The sequence below is a fragment of the Ascochyta rabiei genome, chromosome 6 (genome assembly GCF_004011695.2).
Source record: "Ascochyta rabiei chromosome 6, complete sequence".
Taxonomy (NCBI): Eukaryota; Fungi; Ascomycota; class Dothideomycetes; order Pleosporales; family Didymellaceae; genus Ascochyta; species Ascochyta rabiei.
In genome coordinates, this window is record NC_082410.1 from 1,408,656 (window position 1) to 1,427,369 (window position 18,714).

The 18,714-nt window shown below is 52.7% G+C and overlaps 6 protein-coding genes across 6 annotated transcripts, besides 5 other annotated features; 2 read left to right on the forward strand and 4 right to left on the reverse strand.

Moving 5' to 3' along the window:
- Positions 1 to 63: 63 nt before the first annotated feature.
- EKO05_0004376 (uncharacterized protein) lies at positions 64 to 2,061 on the forward strand (the record flags this gene model as incomplete). Its single annotated transcript, XM_038939054.1, has 3 exons — positions 64 to 76; positions 131 to 170; positions 219 to 2,061. The coding sequence occupies 3 exons, from the start codon at positions 64 to 66 to the stop codon at positions 2,059 to 2,061; spliced, it is 1,896 nt and encodes a 631-aa protein (XP_038800177.1).
- Positions 2,062 to 2,388: 327 nt separating this feature from the next.
- Positions 2,389 to 4,231, forward strand: EKO05_0004377 (uncharacterized protein; the record flags this gene model as incomplete). Its single annotated transcript, XM_038945566.2, has 2 exons — positions 2,389 to 2,483; positions 2,536 to 4,231. 2 exons carry the CDS (start codon positions 2,389 to 2,391, stop codon positions 4,229 to 4,231), a joined length of 1,791 nt encoding a protein of 596 aa, XP_038800178.2.
- Positions 4,232 to 4,440: 209 nt separating this feature from the next.
- Positions 4,441 to 5,184, reverse strand: EKO05_0004378 (uncharacterized protein; the record flags this gene model as incomplete). Its single annotated transcript, XM_038945567.1, has 1 exon — positions 4,441 to 5,184. One exon carries the CDS (start codon positions 5,182 to 5,184, stop codon positions 4,441 to 4,443), a length of 744 nt encoding a protein of 247 aa, XP_038800179.1.
- Positions 5,185 to 5,588: 404 nt separating this feature from the next.
- On the reverse strand, positions 5,589 to 8,063 carry EKO05_0004379 (uncharacterized protein; the record flags this gene model as incomplete). Its single annotated transcript, XM_038945568.2, has 1 exon — positions 5,589 to 8,063. The coding sequence occupies one exon, from the start codon at positions 8,061 to 8,063 to the stop codon at positions 5,589 to 5,591; it is 2,475 nt and encodes an 824-aa protein (XP_038800180.2).
- A 1,664-nt stretch (positions 8,064 to 9,727) lies between these two features.
- Positions 9,728 to 10,059: a dispersed repeat.
- Positions 10,060 to 10,063: 4 nt separating this feature from the next.
- Positions 10,064 to 10,249: a dispersed repeat.
- Positions 10,250 to 12,953: 2,704 nt separating this feature from the next.
- Positions 12,954 to 12,982: a tandem repeat.
- A 13-nt stretch (positions 12,983 to 12,995) lies between these two features.
- On the reverse strand, positions 12,996 to 14,327 carry EKO05_0004380 (uncharacterized protein; the record flags this gene model as incomplete). Its single annotated transcript, XM_038945569.1, has 1 exon — positions 12,996 to 14,327. One exon carries the CDS (start codon positions 14,325 to 14,327, stop codon positions 12,996 to 12,998), a length of 1,332 nt encoding a protein of 443 aa, XP_038800181.1.
- Positions 13,600 to 13,625: a tandem repeat.
- A 1,479-nt stretch (positions 14,328 to 15,806) lies between the features above and the next one.
- Positions 15,807 to 15,840: a tandem repeat.
- A 1,502-nt stretch (positions 15,841 to 17,342) lies between these two features.
- EKO05_0004381 (Phosphopantothenate--cysteine ligase (ATP)) lies at positions 17,343 to 18,488 on the reverse strand (the record flags this gene model as incomplete). The annotated part of the gene is made up of 1 exon (XM_038945570.1): positions 17,343 to 18,488. One exon carries the CDS (start codon positions 18,486 to 18,488, stop codon positions 17,343 to 17,345), a length of 1,146 nt encoding a protein of 381 aa, XP_038800182.1.
- Positions 18,489 to 18,714: the final 226 nt, after the last annotated feature.

The window sequence follows — 18,714 nt, forward strand, 5'->3', positions numbered from 1 at the left end:
ACACCCGCTCTCACGCGCAACAGCGCCCAAATCTCAAGGACAGTAGCTACGTCCACCATTGCTATGGCGCCTGCTGGTAAGGAATTTGGTGTCGCATACACGGATTGAGCTCATGACTAACAAAGGCTAGATCGCCGCGAACATCGACAACAGCGCGTGCGCGGTGCAGGGTAAACATCCCACTGTAACACTGGGACAATACATATTGACACGGCCAGGCCTTCGACTGTCCAGGCGTCTTTTGGTTTCAACTTCGGCGCTCTGGGCGCAAAGCAAGCTTCCCTTCCCCCTCAGCGCTCTGGGAGACGGTCACGAACACCTGTACACAACACGCCGCGCAATGTAGCCGGATCAGCGAGACGGCACCGCAGCGTGTCAGCACAACGAAGCGTAAAATCGCAACGTAATGGTACACCTATGAACAATGATGCTACGCCGCGACTAGGAAAGAGAAAGCGCGGATCGTCGCAGCCAGTACCGGACGCTAGCCACGAGGAGGACGATGAATTGAGTCCAGACCGCGCTGAGAATCTGCGCTCTGTTGAGAAGAGTAGGAGAGTCGCTCGACCAGTGTCTCTAGTACGTGAGGAACCGGACGAGGCGCCAGATGAGTTGTCGATTATAGACGAGGTCCCAGCCACAGCCAGCAGGACGCCAGGCAACGTGACAGGCCTGACGAACCGTGCCACCCCATCGGCAATTTCACGTCAACAGACATCTCGAAGGTCAAAGTCCACGGACATCGTTCCCGTCACGCCGGGCATGCAACCACATAGCAGCTCCAGACACTCGTTCGTACTGTCGACAACAGTAGAGAATACGGCGTCGAACGCTTCACAACCCGACGACGAAGATGCAGACGAGCTCTCGCCGCCACAGATCGACACCACCACTCCAAGAATAGTGTCGAGAGTATCAATACCAAATGATACACCCCGTGAAGGCGAAGAGGAGGAGGTTGACGAGCTGTCACCTACACAGGCAACCGTATCGACAGCAATAGCATCAGTCGTCCGAGGTCAAACTTCAGCAACCCCCGTACCTGTGCGGAGCGTCGTGCGTGGCAGGCCGCGCAAGGCTGCCCAAGCGACCGAGATCGAAGCTCTAGTCCTACCGTCAACGCGTAAACCCACACCCAAACGGAATGCGAACGCGGTGATTGCAGAAAAAGAGGGCGACGAACAACAAGACGAGCTGTCCCCAGGGAATGAACGAACGACACAGGCGACACCGAAACTTGCGAGACTAGTTGAAGAGGAGGCCCATGGGTCTGAAGAAGAGTCAGACGTGTACGAGGAGGAATCAGAGCCCGAGGAGGATACTCGAGAGCCAACGCCTAAACCCGTCGCCAAACACATATCTCCAAAGCAGGCACAATACGCAAAACCCAGCGAGAAGCCGCCACGTAAACGACAGAAGATCCTTGGGCCTAAGCTTGCAATCTCGGTCATGCGTATGAAAGGTTATGGGGTGCGAGGTATCACCGTGGCGGACACGACACGTACCCTCATCGAAGAAGCGATTGACCATCGCCTAGGCAGAATGTTGGGAAAGATGCAGGCATCACAAGATTCAGCACGCCGAAAAGAGATGCGAAGTGAAATCAATCTGGCTTTGTCGTTCAAAGAGAGTCTGGACGAGAAGCTGCTCGATCTACAAGACGCCAACGACGTTCTGACGACCAACCTGAAGAAAATGAAGATATTCAAGCGCGACAATGCCGAGCTTCGGAAAGATATATTAGCCCTGCAGAATGGTCGACAGGAAATAGCTCTCGAGCACGATGATGTTCAGGCCGAGTTTGAGGCGGAAAAATCAAGAGTCGAGGCTCGAAATAGCTTAAGTGCCAATTTGTTCGACATCGAAGCTGCTATCCAGAACGGCCGCAAAAAGGCGAAGCATGAGCGAAGAGAAGACGAGGGCCCGGATGTGCCATTGAGCATGCTGCTTGAAACCGTCAGCAGAGACGTAGGCTCGGTTGGCGGAGGGCTTTTCGCCAACGTAAAGAGCTTCAACAGTGCGTTGGAGAGGGCGGCAGGCTGGCTTGAAGGCAGGGCATAGTTGCAAGCGTCTGGATATGAGCATTCTTTTGGGCGTATGGATCACTGTGTTTCTAGAATGCGATACCCGGCATAAAGCCACTTGCGAATACAATGTCGAGTTTTACACATTCACGAACAGTGTGTATGCGGATCAAAATGAGGTTAGCGCTCTGCAATGCAGCAGGTGCGTCACTTTCCTTAGTGTAATTGATCATCTGCGCGTCAGGCAACCTCATATACGAACATCACAGCTTTTCGCATACTGCCAGCTGAACATGGCTACTTGAATCTGTGTTCTCAACATCTTGCTCGCTTTGGTATTGCCTTGCCTCTGACACTGTTACCGATGATCGGTCCCGACGTTGTACTGTGGGCAAATCAGCATATACGACTGTCACTTCGATTCTATTTAGGGTCAAACGTGTGGGGAACAATACTGCAGTATGCGCAACACTCGTAGGAAGCAACAAACCCCTCTCTGAGGGTCACACAGGGTCCGCAACAACTGTGCAACTGTAACGTTGCACTACATCAACCAGCCTCGCGTACGCACTTGTGTTGCCACGTCAGCCTCCACCTTGAATCGTCTGTTCCAAGCGCTACCAGCTTTCGGACCGTTAGCTTTCTACAGCGTGGTGTATCACTACTTCAACACTTCTTACGATATGCCTTTACCGGTCGGCCAATCAGATGCTCAGCCCTGCGCTACATTGTCTGATAGTGCCAGGAAAAATATGTCAGAGGTAGCAACGTCCACCTCTGCACTGCCAACAAGGCGTGGCTCCCGCAATCCAGCAAATATGTTGTGGACCAAAACGACCCAACGCGAGATCTTCATTCAACACCTGACGAACTGGGCATCACATCATGATTCGTCCACCTACTTCCATGGTAGTATTAGTCTCCATCCACAAGGCGTTATTACAGGAGAAGTAGTGGGACTGGGCAAGTCTGTCAACTGCATTTTGACCAGTTCATCTTCTGCGAGTACAAGTAAAAAGGTCGTCATCCGCCTCTTTCAGTCACAGCAGTACAGCGGTGACAGCCGACAGCAAACGCTGTCTGGTGCGGAAAGCTGGACTGGTCGCGAGATATGCCGAAGACGGATGATGGTACCCTACAACCTCATTATTCGCAGCGGATCAGGTTGGGTGACAGCTTGCGAATTCCTCAATAAGCACTACTTTGCACATCTCGCAAAAATGGACGCGCAAGTAGCAAAATCAAATGCCCAGGCTCTAAAACGGGATGCGCCTGTAGCTCCTCTATCTCCTCAACGAACTACACGGATACCCTTGAACGCCAGCAACATCAACTGGGACTCGGCATTCACTTTGTCCGAACAGGACATCGCAGCTCGAGCCCCTTTAAGGCTTCTTGAAAAGGACACTGTCACGATCAGTCCACTATTTCGTCCTTTCCTTAGACTCCCCCTCGAACTTCAGGATGCAATCCTTTATCTGGCTGTAGGATATACGGGCAGCATTAGTTTCACGCACAAAAGATGTGTGCTGGGTGTCTCGGTTGCGCCCAAACCGCCGATTACAATGTCGACCCTATTCCTGATATCAAAGGCCGTCAACGAACACATGGCTGCCCATGTCTTCCGCAGCACAAATTTCCACTTCGGCACAACAGGACTCACGAAATTCTTGTGGCAGCTGGGGCCTCTCAATCGCTCCAGACTCCAGCATTTGTCACTACATTTTGGCAGAGGCTCCCTATTGCACTGCATACGATGGCTAGCGCCAGACTTGGTCTACGAACTGTTCGAGCCGCCAGTTGTAACCGATCCTGTAAACCTAACGCATTTCTGGCGATGTCAGCTCCGAGATCTGATGGAAGAACTGAATCTCTTGACCCTTACGATCGATATCAAGGACGTTCCACTGACCGATGTGCCTATGCTTTTCAGGATCCTTCAGACTGCGACAAGAAGTGTCGAGCGCATACGGGTCATCGACAATCAGGTCCGGTCAGGCGCTCTCAGTGACAACTTTGCGCAAGGTCTTCCCTCTAGTTTCAGAAACATGCCAGAAGCTACTTGGAGGGCATTGAGTCTGAACTATCATGCTAATCACAAATATCGCAATTGGTACATGAAACCTGCATGGCAGGCTCGTGACGTGGATCATCGTCCAGCCCTGGATGCATCGATGGACAAGGAATGCGCGTTCTTTGATTCTTAGGAGGGTAAAGAGGAGTCTAGAGACAAGCGTCTGAAATCTACAGCGCTTGGTGCGTCACCTAAAGAGGCGTCAAGATGGTGTCACATGCATGTTTCGTTAGGACCAACAGCAGCAGCAAGCACATGTAACTATGTTTCAGAGCATCTTGTTGGGGGGACCTACGTGCGTCTTGCATCTTAGTATGTACTGCCACTCACGAGCCCACCACATCACTTCCCATGCTTCTTCTTGATTTCATTCTGCCCCTTCATAACCCACCCTTTAAATGGATCGTCAACATTCGGATCCCTCCTTAGCTTAACAATCTGATCCTCTCCACTCGGCACGCGCAATCCCCTCCTGACCGCCTCCCTCTCCTCAATCCCCTCACTCCACTTCTTCAGCCTCGGAAATTGCTCCAAATCCACCCCGGCCCACGGTCCCCAGCGCACCCACGTGAACGTGCTCATATCCGCAATACTATATTTCCCACCGTTCGCGCCGACCAGGTACTCTCTACCGTCCAGCCGCTCCTCGAGGACCGAGTAGAGCCGCTTCGTCTCGTTCTGGTAGCGGTCGACACCGTACTGTATCTTCTCGGGCGCGTAGCGGTAGAAGTGATTCGCCTGGCCCTGAATAGGCCCCACGCCTGCGTTCTGGAAAAACAGCCACTGCAGCATCTCGCTCTTCTCGTCTGCGTCTTGGAACGAGAATGCAAAGTCCTGGTCGTAGTGCTCCGCTAGATAGAGGAATATGGCTCCGGATTCGAAGACGGGGAAGTCGTTGCGCGAGTGGTCGACGATGGCGGGGATGCGGCCATTGGGGTTGATCTTGAGGAAGTCGGGTTTCTTCTGGTCGTCGGCGCCGAGGTCGATTGATGTTGTCGTGTACGAGATGCCGAGTTCTTCGAGGAAGATGGATATTTTTTGGCCGTTGGGTGTTGCGGACGTGAGGAGCTCGATGTTCGGTGCCATGGTGTTTGATGTATGTGCCGAATAAGTATGGATCGCGAATTTCTAGCTTATGGGCTGTTGTGTACGTATGTTCTAAACTCATTTGAGTTACCGTGTTGCTGCGAGCACAATGATTAGTGAGGCTCATGATGACGTAAGGCTGATGGAGTCGCGTCCCGGTAATATTTGATCTGATTAGTAGGTTTATCAAGCGGCTTCACGATGCTTTGAGGGTAATAAGACCCATGAAGGCGACGCGGGATCCGATGCTCAATATTCTCAAACGAACAGACTTGCTTCTATTGACCTAACAATTCTATCACTCTACTCTGGTATAAAGCAACCCGTACATCCCAGTCGGGTGTGCTTTGACTAGCGGCATAAAAAGAAAAGAAACCCTCGTCAAGCTCATATCAACGTTACATTTACGAGACGCTGACGAACTGACCCATAGCAGGGACACCGTCAACGAGGACGTAGACAACGTAAGGACCGGCCGGTGCAATGCTCCTGTTAGGAGGCATGGTGACGGTAATGGTCTGGGCGGTGGCACCGGCCTTGAAGCCAGTGTTGTCGAGGAACAACAGACGGTGGCCCATGTGGACGGAGTGGGTGACGAAACCACCGTAGTAGAGGGAAACCTTGACAGCCTTGGAGTTGGCAGGGGCGCTGAAGTTGATGGTGAACGTGGAACCATCAGCCTTGAGTGCCTTGGTGGAGATCTGGACCGCGGAAGGACGGGCAGGGTTGCCCTGGAGGTAGGGAGGGGTGTAGATCTCATTGCGGAACTCGGTGACATAGGGGTCCTTAGCGGTGGGCTGGAGGACGGGCTGCTCTACGGGGTTGGATCCAGAGATCAGGAGGGTACCGTCGAGGAGGAGAAGAGCAACACTGTGGTAGAGACGGGCAATGGTCGACTTGGGACCAGTGGTGAAGCGCTTGCCCTTGGGCTGGTTAGGGTCGTAGAGAAGAACCTCGAGAGCAGGGTCCTGAGCAACACCGAAACCTTGAGCACCCTCCTGAGCACCGTTGACCCAGACGATAGTGCCATCGGCAAGAAGAGTTCCTTCAACCATACCACGGCCTTCAGGCATAGAATCCAACTCCCAGGTGGGGTTGGCGTCAAGGGGCTTGATGCGACCGCAAGATGGGTCAGCAGGGGCAGTGATGTCCTGGTAAGGGCCACCGCCGCAGATGATAATATCAGGGTTCCACTGGTTAGCGCTGGAAAGGGGCATCATAACGGAACCACCGGTGTTGGGGTATGTGCGGTAGGTACCGGGAAGGTCAGGAAGAGTGCGAACGACATTGCCGGTGTTGACGTTAAAAATCTCGGCAGACTTTGAGACCTGAACGAACAGATTTCCGTCCTTCATTAAATGGAGGAACGGGTACATGTAGTAAGGCTGGTTCTTGCTGAGAATCTCCATGTTGATGGACTTGCCCTGGGGCGAACCGTCGGCGTTGAGGATCTCGTAGGTAGGATTGTTGTTCTCAGGCTTGGTAGGGTCGAGACCGTTCAGGGAGCCGGAAGCGACAAAGATCTGGTTGTTAGGCATGATCTGAGCAGTTGCGTACCAACGGGCCGTGTCGAGCTTTGAGCCGGGCTCACTCCATGCCTGACCGTCCAGAGAAGCATCGGTGGCAGATCGCTTCAGGAAACGGATGCCCTTGAAACCATCACCAACGGTGGGGTCAATGAAGTCGAGAGGGGCATTGCCACCAAGAGAAACGAAACGTCCATCAGCGAGGAAAATACCGCCGGAGCAGAAAGCGTTGGTCTTGTAAGCCAGAGGAGTCAACTTCTGCGTAACAGGGTCGTACTCTGAAGAGTAAGCGTACTGTCCATTAGCGAGCTTGAGCTCGGTGTAGTTCTCGACCTTGTCCAGGAAGACAACCTTGCCGTTGGGCATCAGACCGGCGTGCATAGCAGGGACACCGGAGCGACCCTTGATAACAATCGATCCAGGCTTAGCAGCAGCGGGAGCAGGGCTAGCCTTGGGGGCAGGCACGGCAGGCGTGTTGACACAGGGACCGGACTGGCAACCCTCACCGCAGTGAGCGGTGGTGTTACCACAGTATCCGTACATGCTGCAGCACGATCCTTGGGCCCAGGTACCACACACGGTATCTCCGAAAGTGGCACCGCAGCTTCCATCGAGGGTTTGAACATGAGTAGGGGTGACAGGGGTGACCCCGACGCTGGAGGGCTTGCCAATTACGGGCTCGCCGGAGGTGGTGATGGAGGGGGGACGGGTGGCAGTAGCGGTGGGAACAGTAGGCTTGACGGTGGTAGCATCCTTGCAGCCGTTCTGGCAGCCATCAGCAACGAGACAGTGACCGTCAGTGGAACCGCAGTATCCGTAGGAACTGCAGCACCCGCCATAAGCGCCGTTGGCATCGCACGTAGCACCGCCGAAGTCCTTACCGCAGCGACCGTCGTCCCGAGCAGGGACTGCGGCAGCCTTGGGGACGCCGGGACCGGGAGGAGTATTTTCGCAGCCGGAGAGACAGCCAGTTCCGCAGTGACCCTCGGTGTTTCCGCACCATCCGTACTGCGAACAACAGCTTCCACTGTAGACGGTGCTTTTGGGGTCGCAAAGCAGGTTGCCGTTGGCAGGTCCGCACTGGCCGTCCTGAGAGTACTTGGTCTGCCTCTTCTCGGGGACGATTTGGAGGTGGGAAGAAGATATCTTGGAGTGGTCGCTCTTGATGTCGGCGACACACATGTTGTCCTCACCGCAGTGCTGTCCGGTCAAGCAGCGGCTAGGGGCGTTGATGTCGCAGGTAGGATTGACCCAGCTGAAATTGATGTTGGCTGAGGCGAGCCCGGCGAAGGCGCCGAAGGCAAGGATAGAGGTCCTCATCGTTGATGGAGATCTAATACTGAAGGTAAGCATACGCTCACTGTAAGAACCGAGATGTTGGTTCGATGGAGAGAAGCGTGGCTGCAGCCAACTTCAAAGCACTCAGCCATTGAACGCTGTTGATAGTCGTGTTTGGCACCCACGTGTTGGTGTTCCCAATGTAATAGCAAACACGTGCAGCATAGTGTGTGGGGAAAGAACGTACCAATGAGCCAATGGAAGATGCACTGGTTTATGATATCTTGAGGTAGTGGCGATTTGAAAGCGGAGAACCGAAGTCGAATATGTATTAACGCGGATGTAGTCGAGAGGTAAGGATTGAGTACGAGCACCGTTTTGTCGATGCAAGGAAGATTCGGGTATTAGGTGCGTAAGGCGAGCGAGAGTCGATTACAGCAAAGCTTAACGAGTGTCTAAGTACTAATGAAAGTACTCTGGGTGCTGAAGGCAAGGGACTTGACGGTCTGCCTACAACGAGCGTGGTAGGGAAAAAGTCGTGGGAGGACTGCGGTCAAGTAGTTATGTCCAGCGTCTCTGGAGTGGTTCAGGCCGCCTTCTAGTCACGTCTCTGGACATGGCGTCGAAAGATGGGCGCCGTTTGACGCAGTAGTCCAATGGGAAGATCGGAATAAGGCCGAATGCGGACGCAGCGGTAATTTTCTGGGAAGCACGGCCACTGCTAGGGCTGCCAGGGTGTGATCATCCTCGAGGTTACCGTCTATTTCTGGGCGTAAGGATTGGCTGGCAACGCGGCTTGAACACGAGCGTTAGGCAAACAGCATGTTTGGCACGAGATAGGAGCGTCTGCTCGAGCTGGGCATTGGTGATGCGTGTCACTCACTGTGCCTGGCGCGCCGTACCGTGTCACCGAGTCACGCAGTGGTTTGGTCACGAGGTTGATGGTCCTTCGCGCTGAAAAGCTTGCCGCCAGTCGGGCGATGGAGTGTAGCGAGAAGCTTAGGTTGGTCAAGCATTGAGCGGTATCCAGCGGTGCGAAGCAGAGATTGCAGCTGAAGTCATGCTCTAGCTCAGATGAGGAAGGGGTCAGGGGAAAATTCCTACACCGGCGATAGGAATCGGCTTAGCGCACCGAGTCCCCAAGGACACCAAGAACCTCCAAGACAACGAAACAAGACAACACTTCTCTCTCTATTTACGTCAGACACACCAGCGCCGAGCGGAGACAATGCTGCTGTGTCCAGGTTGAAGGGCTGAGCTGTGTCCCAAACATAGCAAATGAAGCGGCCCGGAACAGGGCCTGCACAGCTCTTCCCACGCCTCGTATCTTCACACAAGCCCAGTCCAATTCGGGCTTTTTGGCACCACCGCACCACACGCGACCATGACAAGCTTTCGTGACAACCGACGGATGGCACGCGGTCGAGGGTAAGCACTGCTGGCCGACATGGCTGTTCGCCGCCTAGCCTCATTGAAGATCAGCCTGACGTGTCTTCAGGCGCTGATCGCTGTGCTATCGCCCCGCAACTTTGGCGAACATCGTATCTAAGAGATTGCGCTCATGCGTTCATGCGTTCATAAACAAAGCGTCCGACAGACCGACGAGAACTCCTTCCAATCTCAGCAAACACGATGTCTGACGTCGCCGTGACTAACGATCAATTGCCGTGTGCTGCCGGTGCTGCCGAGACCATCGACCCTCATTCGCACCAACCCCCATGCATCGACGAAGTGGCCCGAATGGAGGGGTTTAGATGATCGGGTTTTCCGTGACAGATAGCTGTTTCCGTTGATAAGTCAGCAGGGTGGCGTAAGACTAGTCAGGGGGCCCGACTAGACAGTCTGTTCCAAGTTAGATGAGACGAAAACGACACTACCCTCTTGGCGTACAAATACAAGTTTACGATAAACTTGGGGTAAACTTGTAGGGTAAACTGGATTTTTCGCTGTAAGCTAATTAGTTACTGGAGTTGAAAGATGGGTGACCTGCTGGGTTCACAAACCTATAGCTAACAGCTTAACCCTAGCACCCTTGCATGGGTGGCCAAGCAGGCTTCTAAAATTAAGGCCTAGCAACAGCCTTTACTGACGTGAATATTTTAGATTACAGTTTTTATCTAAACCCCTCTTCTGCAGCGTGCAGTTTCTGTCTTATCCGAAGTCCCTCCAGCACCAGTCAGGGGTGAGCGTTACGCCAAACTACCCCTGGATAGTTTCCGGCGTATAGTAACGACTCGAATATTTTCATCTAAACCCCTCCAATCCTTTGTACGTCTTTCTCCGCCAGATCTGCCCATCTCCACGACTAGTGCGTACCATTCAACTGAACGCGAAGCATCCGCAAGCATGTGCAGGCAGCGCAGCTCTTCGAGGATTTCGTGCGCATGATGGGCAGATGGTTGTCTCTTTGCTCTGCAATACCACCTTAAAGACCTGACACTTTTTGCTGCTCTCCACCAGGGGCAGGTCGCCGGATCGAGACGCCTTGCCGACTTTGGATAGCGGTATCATCGAGCTCCCATCTCCCGTCCCTCCACCCTGGGGGCACGCCGTCTCTGTGTCGTTGCTTCCTGGAGCACCACGAGCGTCTTCAGGCGTGCCGTCGTGGATAGCGGCCAGTGCGGGCCGGTAAGAGACTCGGTTCAAGCCCAAGCGACTGCTTCCTCGCAGTAGTTCCTGGCTTGCCGATGCGCTTGCTTTTGTTCGCCTCTTGTACATCGCCCTTCGTACCTGACGATCCTGCTGCAGGAGACTTAGTGTTGTCGGTCCTGGGTGGGGTCAATCTGCCTTCTTGCGCAAGCGGCGTAATCGAAGGGTGCAAAGGGTTCTGGGGATTGTTCGGGCTGTCGGCAGCGCGATCAAAGCTGCATGAGGAGTGCTTCGTGAAGAAGCTGTCGCCGCACTGCAACTAATTCGTATCGGTCATACAGAGTCTAAATGAGCTCAATGAAAGTGTACTACTCGCAGGACCCAGTGACACATTCTGTCCACTGTTGTCAGCTACCATTTGATATCTACGAATACGACTTGCCAACATGACTGTCATTCAAACAGAGATCTGTGCTCTGCAATGAGACGAGCAGCTCGTCCTCATCCTGATCATCACCATTGTCGTCTCCTTCACCGCTTCTTCCTTTGGTCTCGAGGCTGCATGTGCAAATGTAGGTATCCGTGGAGTATGTGCACTCTCTTTGACCGACATTCTGCAACCGGAGAAAAGACAACTTGCCCGATGGCCTTTCACGAGGACACTGTTAAAGGCCGGGCGGAAAAAGCGAGCTGTGAGCTTCTCACAGACGTGAATCTACACACGAATACGTGCAGCAGCGAACTCAATGAATCGAGATACTACCAGAAACTTCAATCCGCCACAATCTAAAAGTGGCACCTGCATAGCTGTTCTCTCAAAACAGTTTGCGGCGCATAAGTTGTCCACATGACAAGTGACATCTTGAGATGATGCCTCTTCTCGATCGAACTTGCATCAGCAGCCTCCACCAAGTATCTACGAACAAGGACGCTGTTCTCTGCATAGTCTCACCGCCAGTTATGACGCATCGCCAGCCTTCTCTGTGCCACGGCCGCCGTCCACATCATATTCGCAAACAAACATCACAACCATGACGGTGATCAGACTGCTGTGGAATTGAAGGACTGCGTGGGCTAACCCTAAGCCGTCGAGAAGGTGTCGAGGATCCACGGAGGCGCCTGCCAGACCTCGTGTAACCTTTGCCCACAAAGCCCACATTGCGTACACAGCATCTACAACCGAGATTGACTGCTGCAGGAACCTCCACATTTTATCTTGTGCCCTCGACATTACCAGATGCGCTGCATACCCGCCCCCAATGCGACGTCGTCGCTAGGCCAGACGACCAGAGAACGGGTACACGGAATCCGCAGAGTTGCACGGTTGTGGCAAAACATGCAGACCCAGCCTCCAAAATGTTGTTATTACAGCGTAAGTCATGCTGCGCAAGCTGTCTGCTCGAAACAGAGATAGAGGTACAATGTCATCTCAGTGCAGAGGTGTATGTTTGTGAGTTTTATGTAGATGATCACGCCACCAATGCTTCTCTTTCCCATCATGCTACTAAATTCTTCGCTTTAGTTGTCCGGACACTTCGCTTTAAAATAAAATAAACGTAGGACATGCAATCACTTAATCCAGCAGTGGTCGTGCCTTGCATCGCCTCCACGAAATGGAAGGTGACCGATGCACACGTGACCTTTATTTGACGTCGCACGCGTCACCGCCTTACACCATGCTCTGCAAACCAAAATAGAACGCACAGTTAAGCGCCAGGATCCCGACTCTTGCCTCGACGTGTGGGTTGCGCAAATGCAAGCATATCGCTGTGGGCGTTGGCATCGACATGGATGAGGCGTCAATTTCATGAATTGTTGAGTGGCACGTGAGTGGTTGCGAACTGGGAGGGGGGGCCTGCTGCTTACTGGTTGTTGAAGTCTGGGTCGGAGAAGGCCATACTTAGCCTTAGCCCTAACTTCAGCCACATGACCAACTAGCTGTTCCGTTGGTTGTTTATGATTTGTTGCCGCGGCCAAATGCTCAGAATGCAGCTGAGCGATGATAATCGCGTTAGAATGGCATCTGGTGCTTGCAGTTGTCGCTTCCAAGTCGTAATCGTTGTTGATCGCTTCTGATGTTGATGGATCTCGATGGTGATCACAACAAAACAAACATTCCGTCTCAGTCACTCGCCTCGATCACAAGACCTCCCCAAAAGCAGATCTCTCTCTATGCTTAATTGAAAAACAAAAAACATCGTTGCATCTGGCCGTAGCCTATGCCTCGTGATCATCGTAATAATGCCGCTGTACAATTGTAAAGAGACCCAATGTAACAGAACAGATAAAAACACAATCACAGGCTATGCCCCCTCGTCGTCTACAGTACGCCAAAAAACGTAATCAGACCAAAGTTGTCAACACCAGAGACACCCGCATCGTCATCATCATCATCATCATTATCAAGTCGTGAAAAGATCAGCATCCACAGCTGATGGCGCGAATGAACCCACTGGGCCTTTTCTTGTGCTTTTTGTACTCTTCCCTTTCCGTCGAAGCGGAGCTTGCTTTTGCCTCGTCGTGCTTGCCCATCCTGCTCTGGCTTCTGGAGCATTCTTTGCTTTGCTTTTTTTCACTCCTGCGATCGAAGCTGCTTTTCTTCTTGTCAAGTTTTTCGTGGCTGCGTCGCTCCTCGCTGCTGGACACGCTGACCTTGCTGTCGGCGCGCTCGCGCTCGTGCTCCTTTTCCTTGCCCTTGGCGGAGCTCGCGGGCGCCGTCTTGTCTTTGCCGCAGCGCTTCCAGTAGCCGACAAGACGGACTCTCTCTTCGCCGTCTGAGTCCCAGTCGTCCCACGCCGAGGTTGTGTTCTGGAGCGTGTTGCTTACACGGTGCAGGGAGGGTGGCGAGGTAGCTGCCATGGAAACGGAAGTGTAGTGACGTAGCTGGCTGAGTTCGGAAGGTGTGGCGCTGTTGTGGCGCGTGTAAGATGGTATAATGGCGTTTTGGATGAGTGGGGACGTCATCTGTGCGAAGCTCGAGGGCCGAGTGGAGACGCGAGATGGAATTGTTGAAGGAGGGCTTGTGGGTGGGTAGGTGGGTGTTGTGGGAATAGAGCATGCGTGAGGCGCGTATTGATGAGCATATTGTAAGCGGAGAAAAGGCTCATTAGGGTCAGTCAAGGAAGCTTTGCGGCTGCGGTTGGCTTCCATAAGATCCTGGGTGGTTGGTGGGGGCCGTAGTGAATCGAGTCGGATAGGAGGATTGGTGAGCTCTAACGCAGGCGGACAGCCTCTATGTTTTGAGCTTGGTGATCGCGAACTTGCTTCCTCCAGCGATGTCTTCTTCTCGAGCAAGTGGAGATCCGTAGACGCGAAGTTGCGAGCTGCGGGGCTGAGAGGCGGTGTCGATTCACCGGTGGTAGATGGAAGGATGATAATCTTCTTGCAACGATCGCAGACCCCTGAGGTATATGTGATAGATTGTTTGCAGCTCTTGCAGGTAGCGACCTCTGTCGATGCAGGAATGAGTACTTTTCGAAACTTGAAGTCGTAGCTTGACCTTGCAGTGGAGCTTGAAGATTTTGACCCCTTGCCGACATCTGACGATGCTGAGTTGCGCTGGATTTGTGATGATTGTGAGGCGCGGTCCCTTCTCCTTGCATTCTGCCTCGCTTGCTTCTCGTACTCATCCCAGGCTTTCGCTGTCTTCGCTGGAGTACATGGTGGAGGGCGAGGATCTTTGAACGGCGAAGTCTTTCTTGACAGAGGTGGCGAGCGTGTTGCATCATAGGCCATGGCAGATGAAGCCATATTGTAGTAGATTACCGAAGAGCTGATACGGTAGAAGAGCAGTGCCGGCAGAGAAGGGAAGTAGGGTGATCTTGGGGACTATCTAAGGCGTGACTACTTGTCAGCAAGTTTCGGCGATCCACACGCTATAGAGAAGTACAAAGCCGGACTCCTAGTTCAAGGGGTGCGACAGATGTTTACAAGTAGCTCCAGACCAGATTGAGTTGCTAAGATCACGCGGTGGCTGGGTTAGGAAAGGATATCTCAACTCGCCAGGACAAGGGAGAGTTACGTTGGACCGCCTCCCCGGATTATACAGATCACCGCTGTATTGATCTTCCGATAAGCTGCAGCGGCAGAGAGATCTCGGTCTGATGGTGGCTGCGCTGATTTGCGGTGCAGCAGGATCCTGTACCAATCATCGTCATGTAGCCCAATGAGAAGGCGTCTTTCGTGTTCCGATAGAGCAGGGGAGTATCGTCGAGAAGAAAAGAAGTAAGGGATAGCTGACATGTCCACATGCCTGGTCAACGGCGGCGCTCCGTCGGCAAGGCTCTAAAACATTGAGAATAGCGCCTAGTGCTGCAGCATGCTTACAGCCATGAAGATTTTCAGACCCATGCTGGTTGAAGCTGCCGGGCGCCTCCAATGTCGGATCAGAAGCAGTGCATCCGCCATGTAACTAGTGCAAAGCCGTTGTTGCGCAAGCTCATTTGTGCAGCGTGGAAACGGACGACGTTAGGGCCCGCCGGTTGCTGATGGTAGCTGTTGTACAGCATGATTGGAATGTAACTTGCCCTGTGACCCAAGAGTAATTCACTTGATCGAAGAGACAAATAACAACAGGGAGGAGCTGAAGCCGAAACATGGCGCTGAGGAAAGCTGAGCCGGCAAAAGTGACGTAGGAGAAGTCGAGATGTCGTCGCCGTCTGCATAATAAGCAAACTTCTATCCCGAAAACAAGACTAGCAATCTCAAGCACACTTTAGGCCCACATAATTACCGCAACAACAGACCGCGAGGGAAGCACACATCGACGCCAAACGTAATTCTACAAGCGGCATCGGGCGCTGAATCCGAGGTTGCGATCGTTATCATCCTTGCCAACCGTCTCAGCCCCAGATCACGGCGGCGGTCCCGGGACCATTGCGGATAGAGCTACATCCACCCAACACGCACCATAGTCACAGTGTAAATGGAATCGCTAAAGTTTGTCGCCAGAGCGCTCCCCAAAAGGGGAGTTCTGGTCATCGGAGACCCGCAACGTCCCGCCTTGGCGGCCGTAGACGCTCACTAACGTTCTCCCATCTTAGTCTTTCGACCAACTACCGATCCACAGCCCGCTGAACCAGTCGCGAACGCCGTTGAAAGCTTAATGCTTACCGCAGCCAGCTCACCTAGCAAAGTTCCGGTGAATTATTTAGCTTTGCCCTTGCTAGTCGATAACGTGCTCCAGGGCAGCTAGCCATGGCAATGTCCTGGCCAGGTGTGCACAAGTTTATGGGGTAAGGATGAGGCAAGGATGAGGCTGAGGGTTGTATTGAGTGAAGTTATGACTGCAATTTAGCAATGGCCATCACCGCTTCGCTAGACAACTGAGTTTCAGCATGGACTACCAAATCTTCTCTGCGCCCCGGAGCGAAAAAATTTCACCCTCCGGTGCGCGGGGACGGAAGCTCGACGCGCTGCATGCTTACTGAGAGAAATGAGTACAAGGTTTCGCTTGTAGGTTTTAGCAAGCTGGTCTTGAAGTCATCGGTCTGTCCCGAGGGCCGAGAATCTTCGCCCAATTCATAGCACAAGCAGTGCCTGTGTTGTGCAATTGTTCTCAAAAACCTCTGCTTTTGATCCTGGAGAAATATGAAGCAATCACGTTGAGGACGTGTTTGGGCATAAGTCGTGAAGGCTGGCCATAATAGTGCGCCAAAGGCAGTCCATAGATAACATCCACTTATGCTCATTTCTTGACGCACTGGCACTGTATACGCAATGATCTTCTCCCTTGTCTACATACAAGTAGAATGGAAATGTCGTGCATATAGGACGCGCAACTCACTGCATCATCCGGCCCCTCACCCCGGAGATTCTACACTTACATCACGCGAACAACCACTATTTGCACATGCCCAAAAGCACCACAAGGACATTACTTATATGAGTCCAGATCAAACCTAACCTTAGCTGATACCGCTATGCATTCCTCACCAGTCAAAACGCTCATGGACGCCATAATCTTTTGTCTCGTACGCTGCTGGCAGTTGTTTTTCACAAATTTTTGTGAACTGATGCTGGGCCTGACTCTGAGAGTTACAGAGAAGATGCCTGTCGCGGACCCAGAGAGGGCTTTAGCCTACGGTTGGTAGAAGGAAAGACACAAGGGAGGTTGACTCAATTTGTCGCACTCCTGTCGAATTGGCATTCAGTACGTGATTCTCACAGAACGAACAAAGGGTTATAATGCTAACCATACTACACGATAGTGAGGCTTTGATTGCGGGTCAAGTTTATATCCTGTTCGTGTGGTCGGCAGCAGCAGGATGCTCAGGCTTGCAACTACACACCGCTCAGGTCCGCACGATAGTTTTGTATCAGTGCTGAAACATATACCTACGTCTCCCGCGATCTACAAGGCTTGCAAGCGGTGCTTAAGACGTACCGCCACACTGGGTCTACTGAGCAGACTTGATCAGACGGTGTCTTATTAGTTCTCAGCGGACCTGGTTTCTGGGAATGACATCAAGCATTGAACCACGCTGGTGTGAGTGCCTAAGACAATGACCAGGTCTGCAAGGCTGAGTGGCTCGTGTCATAGTGTAATAGGAGGACACTGGATTTGAAACAGTGGTCGATTATCTCTCTACGATAAGAGCAGAGCGGAGGTGATCGCGATGGTAGTCAACTTCAGCCTGATGTTGACGCAGTGCCGGTCCTAGGCCGGGGTGACAAAGCATCAATCATTTATCAAAGGTCCGTAATTTGATACGTCTTGACTGGACGAACGATCTAAATTCGAGCCTACCGTCTAATGACATATGATCATGAGGCCCCAGTTCTTGCTTGAGCTTGTTCTATGAGCTGCGTATGCATACTCTCGATCTCCGGTATGATCAAAGACTCGATTTCGACGGCTGGTTCGCCTTGTGGGACACCGCTCTGATCGCTGGCCGACCTGACGGCCTCTATCGCATCGCTCTTCGCCAATTGATCTGCAGAGCCGACGAGCGAATGTATCCCAGAAAAGCTCTTGGCTCTGCGACTTGAGGGCACTCGGATCCATTTTTCGCCATCGAGTACAGACACAAAAACGACCTCCCACTTACGAGTAAGAAGCAGATTCCCAATAACCAGATGGTGCGAGTATTTATGTAACGCGTATTGTGCCTTTTTGACAAGTATAGATGGATCCGTTTCGAGTTTGAAGCTTACGATCATCGCCTCAGGTGCCCACCCATCCACGAGCTGCTTTAGAAACTTGGGTACTGGCTCCAAGTCTATGACCAAACTGCGTCCCTCGGTACGTGCAGCAGGTGGCTTGCCGTGGCCGCTGGCTTCAGCACTTTGCAGAAACTCCTCATTAGACTGAATTTTATGCTCGACCATGCGGTCCTGGGGCACAAAGAAGTCGGACACAGCAGAAGCCAAGTAGAACATGGCTTTTGGACCCAGCGGCTGCATCAGTTGGGCAACTTCGCGCAGGTTCCACAGGTACTCAGTGATGGTGACGTAAGACAGAATGAGCAACTTGTTGTCGCGCTTGGCCTCCTGATACTGTCGTAGCACGTGCAACATCTGCTCTTGGTGCTGCTGATCGACAACGACACGTCCATCTTCTTCCTTCATGTAGTCGAGGAAAGACCGCGTGTTATGCGAATAATGCCGGGAGTACGGTAGCAGTGAGAACTGGCGGTGGAGAAAGATTACAGCGTAACCGTTCTGCAAGAAATACTCGGCGCTGGTAGCACCACGTGTGCCGGCAGAGAAGTTGTCGATGAAGCGCACTGTCTGCTGCTCTAGAGGCACTGTGGTACCACCTGATGTGACAAGCACAACACGACGATTGTCGGCAGCATGACGATTGATGAATTCCCGAGCAAGCGTCGTGTTCGTCTTGAGGTCCTTTGGTGGCGGCTCGTGGGTGAAATAGGAGCTTTCCGCCTGCTGGGCGCTGCTATCCTCAGCCATGTTGATATCGTCAGGTGGCCACGCATCGGAGTGATGGAGTTTGGCGGGGCAGCTATGCCAAGCCAATTTGCTGATTGGACACGGCAAATCTTGCCGTTTTTCGAGTCAATCCTTCCACGTTTTGGTGGGAAGTAACAAGATTTGTTCCGCGGACCTCAAGTTGCGACTGGGTATAAATGTCGACTTCCAACCACTTGAAGGTTCCGAGGGGATTTTCTCTATCTGC